This window comes from Oncorhynchus clarkii, chromosome 29 (genome assembly GCF_045791955.1).
Source record: "Oncorhynchus clarkii lewisi isolate Uvic-CL-2024 chromosome 29, UVic_Ocla_1.0, whole genome shotgun sequence".
Classification (NCBI taxonomy): Eukaryota; Metazoa; Chordata; class Actinopteri; order Salmoniformes; family Salmonidae; genus Oncorhynchus; species Oncorhynchus clarkii.
The window spans coordinates 18,679,043-18,694,266 of NC_092175.1; the positions used below are offsets into that span (position 1 = coordinate 18,679,043).

At 41.4% G+C, this 15,224-nt stretch overlaps 1 protein-coding gene across 1 annotated transcript; it reads left to right on the forward strand.

The window, feature by feature from the left end:
- The first annotated feature begins 1,226 nt into the window (after window positions 1-1,226).
- LOC139388672 (uncharacterized) lies at window positions 1,227-3,612 on the forward strand. Its single transcript, XM_071135492.1, has 2 exons — window positions 1,227-1,591; window positions 1,800-3,612. The coding sequence occupies exon 2, from the start codon at window positions 1,927-1,929 to the stop codon at window positions 2,680-2,682; it is 756 nt and encodes a 251-aa protein (XP_070991593.1). The 5' UTR covers window positions 1,227-1,591; window positions 1,800-1,926; the 3' UTR covers window positions 2,683-3,612.
- Window positions 3,613-15,224: the final 11,612 nt, after the last annotated feature.

Consider the following 15,224-nt stretch of genomic DNA (forward strand, 5'->3'; position numbering starts at 1 on the left):
CAGAATTGGGGCTAGCAACAGTAGATGGGCTAAGGTGTACATGCACATTTCCAGATATCATCAACAGTAATACAATCAAGGCACGGCAGAGTAGAGGGAGAGCTCTGCAGTGCTGATTTATGACATCTGAATGTGCATCAGATGGCAACAAGATCATATTATACTGCAATTTCATCAGGTAACATGAATACAAAGCCGGCAAGAGGTGGTTAGGGTCGTTGTCCTGTTGGAAAGTGAATGGTGCCAGGTTCCTTCAGACGTGACACTTGGCCTTCAGGCCAAAGAGTTCAATCTTGGTTTCATCAGAGAATCTTGTTTCTCATGTGCCTTTTGGTGCCTTTTGGCAAACTTCAAGCAGGCTGTCATGTGCCTTTTTTCTGAGGAGTGGCTTCCGTCAGGTCACTCTACCATAAAGGCCTGATTGGTGGAGTGCTGCAGAGAAGGTTGACAGAGTTCCACTCCTATCAGTTAAAAACATGTAGAAGCATCTCCAGTGGGCACGTGATCACCAACACTGGACAATATATAGTCTGTAGAGAATTTACAGATGGACTATCCAAATAAAGTGTTACCTTATTTTATACTTATCCCCCAGCCTCCCCACCCATTCTTCACTTGACTTGTCTCCGCTTTTGACTTTGCCCACATTAATCACTGTTATGACTACTGATAAGAGGCTTTTCTTCAGAGGGAGCATATGTTTAAAGTAATGGTTCAATTAATTATGATATGTTATTGTCTCACCTAGCTATTTTAAGATTAATGCACTAATTGTAAGTCACTCTGGTTAAGAGTGTCTGCTGAATTACTTAAATGTCAAATGTAATGTTCATAAGTGGGATTAGTGTTGGCTTGAATGGTCCACTGAACAATAGCTCATTCTTTTTTTTTTTCATTAGATGAAATGAAGGTCTCTGCTAAGTTATTAAGCTTAGTGTGTGTGTGTGTGTGTGTGTGTGTGTGTGTGTGTGTGTGTGTGTGTGTGTGTGTGTGTGTGTGTGTGTGTGTGTGTGTGTGTGTGTGTGTGAGAGAGAGACTAAAGTGCTCTGACCTTCTCCCCATTTACACATTTTCTCAGGCTCCCAGTGACATCCTTTACCAGTTTCCTGTATCCATGGTGACGGGGAGATTTGTCCAATCAACAGTCAGTATTGTGTTGTGGGGAAATGCAGAGTTTCCTGTTTTTCCCACCATCTTCTTCCCATTGGTGTAGGGTGGATTTCTTTGTTTGTGACCTGGAAAGCTACAGAGAGTTCTTACAGAGCGTCACATATCTAGGATAATCCATTGCTTATACATTTTTTCATTTAACTCTAAGATGTAAATATTGTGTTTTGTCTGTTCCTGGAGGCTGTTGCCATAGCGATAACCAAAATATACTTTTTTTTTTACTAGTTTCCTGTATCCATGGTGACGGGGAGTTTGGTCCAATCGACTGTTGGTATTGTGTGGTGGGGAAATGCAGTGTTTCCTGCTTTTCAAAAGGGCTTCCTTCCTTTGGTACAGGGTGGAATTCTTTGTTTGTGTCCTGGAAAGCTACAGTGTCCTTACGGTCTTATGGAGTATCTTTGGCCAGAACCTTAAATAAGAAGTAAGTAACATTTTCCTGATTAACACACTTTTTTGGGGTGAATCCAAGCTTTTAACGCTGCACAGTTGACTTAGTTCGGCTGAATGTTAGATTTTTTATTTGAGTCTGTTGGTCAGTTGTATGCAATGTATACTTTTTAATGTTGGCATTTGAAATTCTGTTTTTTTAACTTAACAATTGCTAAATCCTTCATCTTTGTGTTTTAAAGTTTGAGACAACATGAAGCCTTTTCAAGCAAACTGCTTTGACGCTCAGTGCTGCCTCCATCCATCACTACCAACAGTCCTTGAGTAACAGACATTACACCACCCCTCTGGTGACTGAACCAGGGAACCATGCAGAGGCCACAGGTTACTAGTGGCACCCCGCTACAGATCCCACCACAGCCTGTACCCAAGAACAGGCACCCCATCCTCCTGTACTCCATCCAACCCTTACTGAGGGAGACAGTTATCAGTAAGGAAGGCCACCCCCATCCCCAGCCTGACTCCCCCCAGACCTGTGGCACTCAAGGCGCAGGCCACAGCTGCTGGAGCCTGGATGTGAGAGTGGCCGTGCTGCTGGTGATCGTGGCTGGAGCTCTGATACTGATCCTGCTCTACAGACTCCTCCAGCTGAGGCACAGACTGAGGCTGGCCCAGGCTCGACATGCCCTGGAGTACTACAGTTTCTACCACACCGCCACCTACACCCTCAAGGACCCCAGGCTGCCTCGGATACTGCCCACGAATGGAGATGCTATAGAGGTCACCCCTGTGGCCAACCCTGTGGCCCCTATTGTTGTCACCCCAGTACCACCTCCACCGGTCTCCCCACCACCCACTCTTCCCCTCCCTCCACCCCCCATCTTGTCTCTACCCCCTCGCCTACCTCCCCCTCCTCTACTGCCTCCACCACTTCTCCCACTCTCTTCCTCACTCTCTCTCCCTCTGCCCCTGCCCATCATCCACACCACCCCACCCAGCCCTCACCAGTCCTGGGGCGCCAGCTCGGATGCAGAGGTGTACTCTCGGATCGGAGCGTTCAGACCATCCAGGCTGTCCAGCCTCAGCCACTCACAGGTCATCCTGTTTGAACATTCCTCTCTCTGACATCTTCTCTGGATATTCCACATTAAGAGCATTCCGCTTTGTGTCTGCTTCTATCACTTCTGTGAGAATTCTATAACCTATTTTAATGTTCTGAATTTCAGATTTGTGTGTGGGTGTTCTCCCTTGTGATGAGTTCTTTGAGGATCATGAAAGGGATTCTTTTGAGTTCACTGTTTTATTATCCACTCACTGTTGAGTGCATAGGCTTTGAAATTGCCTGTAGCTGAATTGCAAATGTCCATTTTATGGTCCTATTAAAGTCACAAAGAATTTAAAATGGTTGCCCTGATAAAATACATTTTTCCTAATCTAAAACCATGTTTATTATGTTGTTTGTCTTGAGACATATCCCATTTCTCCCACAATCACAATAACTGACCTCACTGTTTCCTTTGATTGGCGGAAGACATTTCCTCTGGCGCTTTTCCATCACTGGGTCTCTCCCTATCTCACTCGCTCCCTATGTTTCCTCCCCCTCTCCATAATACTTACTGTACTCTCTCTCTCTCTCTCTCTCTCTCTCTCTCTCTCTCTCTCTCTCTCTCTCTCTTGCAGTCTGAAGGCATGATTGTTTAATGAAATGTTTTATTTTATTGTAATTGTAAGAAAAAGTGTATATTTTAAAGCAGAACAGCTTAACAGTATATATTGCCAACATAATACATGTTTATGTCTGTTAAGTAATGTAAATAGATTAGATCTGTTCATCACCCTCTATAGAGGATTTATGACCTTGTTGACAGACTTCTGCTCTTGGTTCTTACAAAGGTTTTTTGTAAGTTTCCACCATGCCTGAAGATTTATTCACCTTCAATAATTAATAACATTTTATTTCCCCAACTGGTCCTTCATGCATAGTTGATTCATGGGTTGTTATTTGTTTAATAAAGTAGAAGAGCAGGGTGAAACCTAAGACCTCATTTGATCCAATCCCGTGGGTGACTGTTTATCCCTGGCCATCTCTAACTTTGTTTGCAGGACTGTTATCTGACTTGTCTACTTGCTGAAAGCATGTTAATACACTACACACATGGGCAGCATCATAACCAGTCAATGGGTTCTGTGTGGAATGAGATTGATACTGTTATAGAATCTGGACATTGGGCACAGTCAACCACATACCAGATGAGTGAGAAGCGAGGCCTTTCTGAAAAGGGATTCAATTGTAAATGTCCTTGATCATTGTGTGGATCCCTGCTTCTGCACTGCATTACCTACATATCAAAATAATCCCATTCAGATAACTTTTTTCTAGTTATGGTTCTCCTTTTCACAGAGTTTCGATGAAAGTAGCTCAGGTTCAGTAAAGGTCAGGTGCTTTTATTGTAAAACTAGCCACCATGCTGTATATGTATCCTTTGCTGTCCAATGTATGACTTTCTGCCACCAAAACCCTTGAGTTAGGAATGCTGCGTACTTGCTTCTGTCTCTGCTTGGCATTTTGCCAAATTTGTGAACATTTGTGAAGAAATCGTGTTATTAATATTGCCCTCAGAGCCTCAGTGTCCAAAAGAGTCCTCAAACCAGGCAATTAATATTGGTCAGTTTTTAACAAAGTCCCTCTAGAGATTAAAACAACCACAAAATGAATAAAAGGAAGCGTAATATTTGGTTGTGCAAAACATGCTCCGTGATGGGAGTAAACTCAGTGGGCCAAACAATGTATTATAAACAGACGGACAGCATACTGTATGAGTATGCACAATTAATTATTATTCACCATTATTTTACCAGGTAAGTTGACTGAGAACACGTTCTCATTTACAGCAACAATCTGAGGAATCGTTACAGGGGAGAGGAGGGGGGATGAATGAGCCAATGTAAGCTGTGGATGATTAGGTGGCTATGATGGTATGAGGGCCAGATTGGGAATTTAGCCAGGACACCAGGGTTAACACCCCTACTCTTACGATAAGTGCCATGGGATCTTTAATGACCACAGAGAGTCAGGACACCCATTTAACATCCCACCTAAAAGACAGCACCCTACACAGGGCAATTTCCCCAATCACTGGCCTGGGGCATTGGGTATTTTTTTTTAGATCAGAGGAAAGGGTGCCTCCTACTGGCCCTTCATCACCACTTCCAGCAGCATCTGGTCTCCCATCTAGGGACCAACCAGGACCAACCCTGCTTAGCTTCAGAAGCAAGCTCATTTTATTCCATTTAATTAATGTATTTTACTTTCATGAGTAGCGTAACCAAACGTTTTTTATAACTAACCCAAGATAGACCAGAGCCTGACCTTTCCAATGGGAGCAAATTAATTCATCATAATTGGCAGAACAAGCCAGAAGGGCTTGAGGTAGTGAGATGCTATTGGTGCATTCTAGCATTTATTTGTGAAGTGCACGTGTGCAAAAACAATTCGCCCTTGCACTCTTTCTAAACTACGCAATTTTTAGAAACTTCGGCAAAGGGTAAAGTCTAAAAAAACAGAAGACACTCTGTTTGTTACAGATTCTAGTTTTGGAAACAGAAAATGATTCAGAGATCAAATGTTTCATCGACAATAAAATGAACAGAATGTCGGCCAAAATCCATCTTCCTTCATCTTCTCCCACTGCCGTCCACTGGGCTTCCTCTCATCACCATAATGGGTAGTGAGTGGAAACGCTGAAGCATCCGGTGAAGTATCTGTCTCTATCTCAGAGGGTTGGTGGCACCTTAATTGGGGAGGATGGGCTTGTGTTAATGACTGTAGCGGAATCAATGGAATGGTACAAAATACATCAAACACATGCTTTCCAGGTGTTTAATGCCATTCCATTTGCTTAGTTCCAGCCATTATTATGAGCAAAGGGCATGCTTTGGTTCGGCTGGCGCCGAGCCTACCTCGTGTGCTTGCATACTCTAATAAAGTGTACCTGCATACTCCCTTAAAATACCTTCGCTTGAAAATCAGGAAAAAGCAGAAATAGTATTGTTTGTCCATCTTGAAATGCTGTAGCTAGTATACTGCCTCAAAATAGTCTAAATTAATCTAAAATAACTCATTAATGTTGACGTTTTTGCCAAGGAGATCTTAGTCGCATAAAATCTAACTAAGCAGCCTGGTCTCATAGAGTAGACGTAACATAGTAAACGTCAATCCGGAAACAGTCAAGCTAGTGTGATATTTTACATTTGGTAAGGTTACACAAGACAGAAGGTTACTTAAAACCTCTTAGGGATCCCTAAACCCCCACTCCCGCTTGAATCCCGGTAACGGGATTGATTTGACAACATCCAGTGAAATTGCAGCGAGCCAAATTCAAAAACAGAAATACTCATAGTAAGAATTCACAAAACATACAAGTGTTATACATCAAAATATATCTTAACTTCTTGTTAACTTCTTAACCTCTTGAAACTAGGGGGCACTATTTTCATTTTTGGAAAAATAACTTTCCCAAAGTAAACGGGCTATTTTTCAGGACCAGATAATAGAATATGCATATAATTGACAGCTTAGGATAGAAAACACTCTAAAGTTTCCAAAACTGTAAAAATATTGTCTGTGAGTATAACAGAACTGATATTGCAGGTGAAAGCCTGAGAAATCCAATCAGGAAGTGACTCTTATTTAGAAACCTCTGCGTTCCTATGCGTCCTTATTGAGCAGTGAAAGGGATGTCAACCAGATTCCTTTTTCTATGGCTTCCCTAATGTGTCTAGTGTCACAAGACATAGTTTCAGGCTTTTATTTTGAAAAATGAGCGTGAGCGACAACATTGCGTCAGTGGTCAGCTGGTGGCTCTCAGAGTGATATGTGCGTAATAGACAAATGCGGCCATTGTTTCTCTCGCTCCTATTAAGAAGCCAACTGACCCGGTTGATATATTATCGAATAGATAGAAAAACACCTTGAGGATTGATTATAAAAAAATGTTTGCCAAGTTTCTGTCGATATTATGGATCTAATTTGGAATATTTTTCGGCGTTGTCGTGACTATTTTTTTGTTTCCCAATGAGAACTCTACTGAACAGAGACCTCAAAAAAAGAAAATTCTGAACGGTTAGTTCTCAGGGTTTTGCCTGCTACATAAGTTCTGTTATACTCACAGACATGATTCAAACAGTTTTAGAAACTTCAGAGTGTTTTCTATCCAAATCTACTAATAATATGCATATCTTATATTCTCGGCATGAGTAGCAGGAAGTTGAATTTGGGCACGCTATTTATCTAAAAGTGAAAATGCTGCCCCCTATACCTTAAGAAGTTAATCCAGCCACTGTGTCAGATTTCAAAAAGGCTTTACGGCAAAAGCAGACCATGCGATTATCTGAGGACTGCACCCCGCATACAAACACATGAAAATCAGATTCAACAAGGCAGGTGCGCGACAAAAGTCAGAAATAGCAATATAATTAATGCCTTACCTTGAAGATCTTCTTCTGTTGGCACTCCAAAATGTCCCAGAAACATCACAAATGGTCCTTTTGTTCGATAATGTCCTTCATTATGTCCCAAAAATGTCCATTCATTTGGCTCATTTGATTCAGAAATACACCGGTTTCATCTCGCCCAACATGCCTACAAAGTATCTAATAATTTACCTGTAAAATTGGTCCAAACATTTCAAACAATGTTCCTAATCCAACCTAAGGTATCCTAAAACGTAAATAATTGATCAAATTTAAGAAGGGATATACTGTGTTCAATACCGGATAAAAACAATGTGAAGCGCATTCCAGGTCACGCACAACAAAAGACTTCAGTCCATCTGAGTGACACATGGAAAGAACAGGACTACTTCTTCATTTCTCAAAAGAAAAACATCAACCAAATTCTAAAGACTGTTGACTTCTAGTGGAAGCCATAGGAACTGCAACCAGATTCCTATTAAAAAGGGTTTCCCATAGAAAACTAATGGAAAACACATTGACCTCCAAAATTGTTTTCCCTGGATGGATTGTGCTCGGGGTTTCGCCTGCCAAATCAGTTCTGTTATACTCACAGACATTATTCAAACAGTTTTAGAAACTGTAATAATAATATGCATATCCTAGCTTCTGTGCCTGGGTAGCAGGCAGCTTACTTTGGGCATGCTTTTCATCCGGACGTGAAAATACTGCCCCCTAGCCCAAAGAGGTTTTGGACAAAAATTAAAGGTGGGTGATTGGTCTGGGTATCTGGGTGGATGTAAAATGTAAATGTCTTTCAACCCAAAGGTTGTGTGTGCAAATCTCATCACAGAGAATTTTAGCTAATTAGCAACGTACTACTTTTTAGCTACTTTACAACTACTTAGCATGTTAGCTAACCTTTCCCTTAGCCCTAACCGTAACCCTTTTAGCTAACCCTTCCGCTAAATCTAAACTTAACCCTTTAACCTAACTCCTAACCTTAACCCTAACCCTTAACCCCTAATCTTAACCCCTAGCCTAGCTAACGTTAGCCAGCTATCTAACATTAGCCAGCTATCTAACGTTAGCCAGCTATCTAACGTTAGTGTTAGCCACCTAGCTAACGTTAGCCACAACAAATTTGATTTTTTTACATATATGTTTTGCAAATTTGTAACATATTCTACATTTTGAAAATTCGTAACATATCATACAAATTGTAATTTGTAACATATACAAAATGGAGGATGGACATCCAAAAATGAATACATACCTTACAAAACGTAACATACACAATATATACAAAAGTATGTGGACACCCATTCAAATGAGTAGATTCGGCTATTTCAGCCACACATGTTGCTGACAGGTGTATAAAATTGAGCGCACAGCCTTGCAATCTCCATAGGCAAACATTGGCAGTAGAAATGCATTACTGAAGAGCTCAGTTACTTGTGTTTGAGAGTGTGAATTGGAAGGAGACGTTACACACAAACTCTTGCGAACTGTTTCACTTGTGGCGGAAGGGTAGCCTAGTGGTTAGAGCGTTGGACTAGTTCAAACCCCTGAGCTGACAAGGTACAAATCTGTCGTTCTGCCCCTGAACAGGCAGTTAACCTACTGTAACCTACTGTTCCTAGGCCGTCATTGAAAATAAAACAAATGGGAAGCATTAACTTAACTCTCAGGTCCTCAACGGTAGCACTATTAATAGTACAAATTCAATCAGAAACAGTGCTTGCTGCCTGCTCATGGACCTTAGTCATCAGCTCAGGTATATGCTGTGACATCACCAGTGTTAGCTCTCTCTTGTTATCGTCTCTCCCTTTCCCAGAACATGCACTTAAATCCCCTAAGAGATTTCACTCTGCACCTTAAGTTAAAAAAAATTACACTGATTTATTTGACAACCTGGGTTCCCATGGTGACAGGTTTTTTCTGGGCTTCAAGACAGGTCCAACATTATTTCCAGGCTTGACAAAGAAGAGCAAAAATGCTGTATAAAATGGATAATACAAATACTGAGCTGCTTTTTTTTTTAAATAACTACTAGGCTGCAATGCCTTCAGAAGGTATTCACACCCCTTGACCTTTTTCACATTTTCTTGTGTTACAAAGTGGGATTAACATGGATTTAATTGTAATGTTTTTGTCAACGATCTACGCAAAATACCCTGTAATGTCAAAGTGGAAGACATTTAAAAAAATATATACAAATCATGAAAAATTAAAATATATCTTGATTAGGTAAGTATCAACCCCCAGAGTCAATACATGTTAGAATCACATTTGGCAGCACAGGAGGTTGGTGAATCTTAATTGGGGAGAATGGGCTCCTGGTAAGGATGGGATCGGAATCAGTGGAATGGTATTAAATACATCAAACACATGTTTTCCAAGTGTTTGACGCCATTCCATTCGCTCTATTCCTGCCATTATTATGAGTCGTTCTACACTCAGCAGCCTCCACTGTTTGGCAGCGATTACAGCTGTGAGTGTCTCTAGGTAGGTCTCTAAGAGCTTTCCACACATGAATTGTGCCACATTTGCCCATTATTATTTTCAAAGTTCTTCAAGCTCTGTAAAATTGGTTGTTGATCATTGCTTGACAACCATTTTCAAGTCTTGCCATAGATTTTCAAGCAGATTTAAGTCTAAACTATAACTAGGCCACTCAGGAACATTCACTGTCTTCTTGGTAAGCAATTTTAGTGCCTTGTTGCAAACAGGACACATGTTTTGCATTATTTTGATTCTGTTCAGGCTTCCTTCTTTTCACTCTCTTAATTAGGTTAATATTGTGCAGTAACTACAATGCTGTTGATCCAGCCTCAGTTTTCTCCTATCACAGCCATTACACTCTGTAACTGTTTTAAAGTTACCATTGGCCTCATGGTGAAATAAGTGAGCTGTTTCCTCCCTCTCCGGCAACTGAGTTAGGAAGGACGCCTGTATCTTTGTAGTGACTGGGTGTAATGATATACCATCCAAAGTGTAATAATAACTTCACCATGCTCAAAGGGATATTCAATGTCTTTCTTTATTTTTACCCATCTACCAATACGTTCCCTTATTTTGCGAGGCATTGGAAAACCTCCCTGGTCTTTATGGTTGAATCTGTGTTTGAAATTCATTGCTCGACTGAGGGACCTTACATATAATTCTACTGTATGACTGGGGTACAGGGATGAGGTAGTCATTCAAAAATCATGTTCAACACTATTATTGCACACAGAGTGAGTCCATGTAACTTATTATGTGTTGTTAAGCACATTTTTACTCCTGAACTTATTTAGGCTTGTCATAATAAAGGGGTTGACTTATTGACTCAAGAAATTTCATTTTTGAATTTTTAATTCATTTGTAAAAAATGTCTAAAAACATAATTCTACTTTGACATGATGGGGTATTGTGTGTAGGCCGGTGACACAATCTAATCCATGTTAAATTCAGGCTGTAACACAACAAAATGTGTAAAAAGTCAAGGGGTGTGAATACTTTCTGAAGGCACTATATATTGTATGCTCCAAAGGATTTCAAAGGGGTTCAAGTCCGTAGACGGAGATGGCCATAGTAAAATTTAGATTTTGTGGTAAATTCACAATTTCTTAGTGGATTTTGATGTGTGCTTGGGGTTATTGTCTTGGTGGAAGTTCCACTTCAGCCTCTTGGCAATGTCCTGGTACTTGGTAAAGTTCATGATGCCGTTGACAATAAGGGCCCCAAGACCAGTGGAAGCAAAATAGCCCCAAAACATCAAAGATTCACTACCATATTTTACAATAGTTATGAGGTTATTTTCTGCATATGCATCCTTCTTTCAACCCCAAACCCACCACTGGTGTGTGGCCAAGGAGCTCTATTTTTTATTTAATCTGGCAATAGACCCGTTTCAATCCAAGTGCTACAAGCAAAAATTAAAGCCTATGGTATTGAGGTCACTGGCTTCATCAACAAGTGCATAGATGACGTTGTCCCAACAGTGACTGTACATACAGTGCCTTGCGAAAGTATTCGGCCCCCTTGAACTTTGCGACCTTTTGCCACATTTCAGGCTTCAAACATAAAGATATAAAACTGTATTTTTTTGTGAAGAATCAACAACTAGTGGGACACAATCATGAAGTGGAACGACATTTATTGGATATTTAAAACTTTTTTAACAAATCAAAACTGAAAAATTGGGCGTGCAAAATTATTCAGCCCCCTTAAGTTAATACTTTGTAGCGCCACCTTTTGCTGCGATTACAGCTGTAAGTCGCTTGGGGTATGTCTCTATCAGTTTTGCACATCGAGAGACTGACATTTTTTCCCATTCCTCCTTGCAAAACAGCTCGAGCTCAGTGAGGTTGGATGGAGAGCATTTGTGAACAGCAGTTTTCAGGTCTTTCCACAGACTCTCGATTGGATTCAGGTCTGGACTTTGACTTGGCCATTCTAACACCTGGATATGTTTATTTTTGAACCATTCCATTGTAGATTTTGCTTTATGTTTTGGATCATTGTCTTGTTGGAAGACAAATCTCCGTCCCAGTCTCAGGTCTTTTGCAGACTCCATCAGGTTTTCTTCCAGAATGGTCCTGTATTTGGCTCCATCCATCTTCCCATCAATTTTAACCATCTTCCCTGTCCCTGCTGAAGAAAAGCAGGCCCAAACCATGATGCTGCCACCACCATGTTTGACAGTGGGGATGGTGTGTTCAGGGTGATGAGCTGTGTTGCTTATACGCCAAACATAACGTTTTGCATTGTTGCCAAAAAGTTCAATTTTGGTTTCATCTGACCAGAGCACCTTCTTCCACATGTTTGGTGTGTCTCCCAGGTGGCTTGTGGCAAACTTTAAACGACACTTTTTATGGATATCTTTAAGAAATGGCTTTCTTCTTGCCACTCTTCCATAAAGGCCAGATGTGTGCAATATACGACTGATTGTTGTCCTATGGACAGAGTCTCCCACCTCAGCTGTAGAGCTCTGCAGTTCATCCAGAGTGATCATGGGCCTCTTGGCTACATCTCTGATCAGTCTTCTCCTTGTATGAGCTGAAAGTTTAGAGGGACGGCCAGGTCTTGGTAGATTTGCAGTGGTCTGATACTCCTTCCATTTCAATATTATCGCTTGCACAGTGCTCCTTGGGATGTTTAAAGCTTGGGAAATATTTTTGTATCCAAATCCGGCTTTAAACTTCTTCACAACAGTATCTCGGACCTGCCTGGTGTGTTCCTTGTTCTTCATGATGCTCTATGCGCTTTTAATGGACCTCTGAGACTATCACAGTGCAGGTGCATTTATACGGAGACTTGATTACACACAGGTGGATTGTATTTATCATCATTTGTCATTTAGGTCAACATTGGATCATTCAGAGATCCTCACTGAACTTCTGGAGAGAGTTTGCTGCACTGAAAGTAAAGGGGCTGAATAATTCTGCACGCCCAATTTTTCAGTTTTTGATTTGTTAAAAAAGTTTGAAATATCCAATAAATGTCGTTCCACTTCATGATTGTGTCCCACTTGTTGTTGATTCTTCACAAAAAAATACAGTTTTATATCTTTATGTTTGAAGCCTGAAATATGGCAAAAGGTCGCAAAGTTCAAGGGGGCCGAATACTTTCGCAAGGCACTGTACATACTCCAACCAGAAGCCATGGATTACAGGCAACATTCGCACTGAGCTAAAGGGTGCCACTTTCAAGGAGTGGGACTCTAACCCGGAAGCTTATAAGAAATCCTGCTATGCCCTCCGACGAACCATCAAACAGGAAAAGTGTCAATACAGGACTAAAATCGAATCGTACTACACCGGCTCCGACGCTCGTCTGATGTGGCAGGGCTTGCACAAGCCTACCAGACACAAGCCTACCAGACCAGCAAAGTAACTTCTATGCTCGCTTCGAGGCAAGTAACACTGAAACATGCTTGAGAGCATTAGCTGTTCCCGATGACTGTGTGATCACGCTCTCCACAGCCGATGTGAGTAAGACTTTTAAACAGGTCAACATTCACAAGGCTGCAGGGCCAGATGGATTACCACGACGTGTACTCCAAGCATGTGCTGACCAACTGGCAAGTGTCTTCACTGACATTTTCAACCTCTCCCTGTCTGAGTCTATAATACCAACATGTTTCATGCAGACCACCATAGTCGCTGTGCCCAAGAGCACTAAGGTAACCTGCCTAAATGACTACCGACCCATAGTACTCACGTCTGTAGCTATGAAATGCTTTGAAAGGCGGGACATGGCTCACATCAACACCATTATCCCAGAAACCCTAGACCCACTCCAATTTGCATACCGCCCCAACAGATCCACAGATGATGCAATCTCTATTGCACTCCACACTGCCCTTTCACACCTGGACAAAAGGAACACCTATTTGAGAATGCTATTCACTGACTACAGCTCAGCGTTCAACACCATAGTGCCCTCAAAGCTCATCACTAAGCTAAGGACCCTGGGACTAAACACCTCCCTCTGCAACTGGATCCTGGACTTCCTGACGGGCCGCCCCCAGGTGGTAAGGGTAGGTAACAACACATCTGCCATGCTCCATTGCCATTTCCATGCATTGTTTTGTCCCAGTCTCTTCTAACGTGTCCTGCACAGCTTGTGAGGGTTGCAGAGGGAAATAGCATTCTGGAGAGTCAGCTTTCAGGAAAAACATCAAAAATAAATAAAATAAAATAAAAAATATACAATAGATGTAGACCTTACAGTGAAATGCTTACTTACAAGTCTGATTAACCAACAATGCTTTAAGAATTTAATAAGAAATATGTGTTAAGAAAAAAATGAAATTAAAAGATAAATAATTAAACAGCAGCAGTAAAATAACAATAGTGAGGGTATATACAGGGGATACCGGTACAGAGTCAATGTGCGGGGGCACCGGTTAGTCGAGGTAATTGAGGTAATATGTCCATGTAGGTAAAGTGACCAGGCATAGATAATAAACAGAGAGTAGATAAAAAACAGAGAGTAGCAGCAGCGTAAAAGAGGGGTCTGGGTAGCCCTTTGATTAGCTGTTCAGGAGTCTTATGGCTTGGGGGTAGAAGCTGTTAAGAAGCCTTTTGGACCTAGACTTGGTGCTCCGGTACCATTTGCTGTGCGGTAGCAGAGAGAACAGTCTATGACTAGGGTGGCTGGAGTCTTTGACAATTTGGAGGACCTTCTTCTGACACCGCCTGGTAAAGAAGTCCTGGATGGAGAGAAGTTTGGCCTCAGTGATGTACTGGGCCGTACGCACTATCCTCAGTAGTGCCTTGGAGGCCCAGCAATTGCCATATCAGGCAGGGATGCTCTCGATGGTGCAGCTGTAGAACTTTTTGATGATCTGAGGACCATTCCAAATCTTTTCAGTCTCCTGAGGGGGAATAGGCTTTGTCGTACCCTCTTCACGACTGTCTTACTGTGTTGTTGGTGACGTGGACATCAAGGAACTTGACGTTCTCAACCTGCTCCACTGCAGCCCCGTCGATGAGAATGGGTGGAGTACTCGGTCCTCCTTTTCCTGTGGTCCACAATCCTTTGTCTTGATCACATACTCGGTCCATTCAACAGTTTCAGATGAATATGTGTGAAAAAAAAGGACTGGGGGCGGGAGGGCGAAATATACTTCTCTCATGTGCAAAGATACTCAAAAGGGGTGATGATATTAATTAACAATCATTTTGATCCAAATGTGCAAATTTTCTTAACAGATCTGCAAGGTAGATGGATGATTTTAAGTATGTTATTGTGTGATTGGACAATGAACAGATATGGCTCATTAATCTATACGGTCCAAATAATTATGATGCTTCTTTTAAAATATATATAATAATTTACCAAACCTACAACAAATACAAGACTCTATTATTATGGTGGGAGATTATAATATGGTTTTAAATACCTCAATGGACCGTAAAGGAAATCACACAAACTATCATCCTGATGCACTTAAGGAAATCACAAATGTCATGGATATATTGGAACTAGTGGATATATGGAAGCTTAAATATCCTGACCTAGTGAGATATAGATGGCGGAGGCTGAATCAAGCTAGTCGTCTTGACTATTTTCTTATGTCATTCTCGCTGGCACCAAAAGTTTAAAAAGTGTTGATAGGGGACAGAATGACGTGGGCCATCAAATCATTAGCATATATATATTACTCTAACAGAATTTCCACATGTGCGAGGATATTGGACATTTTATCAAAGCCTACTTGGACA

What these genes read in the sequence shown, in the direction of transcription:
- LOC139388672 (XM_071135492.1), top strand. Translation starts at nt 1,927, where the DNA reads ATGCAGAGGCCACAGGTTACTAGTGGCACCCCGCTACAGATCCCACCA.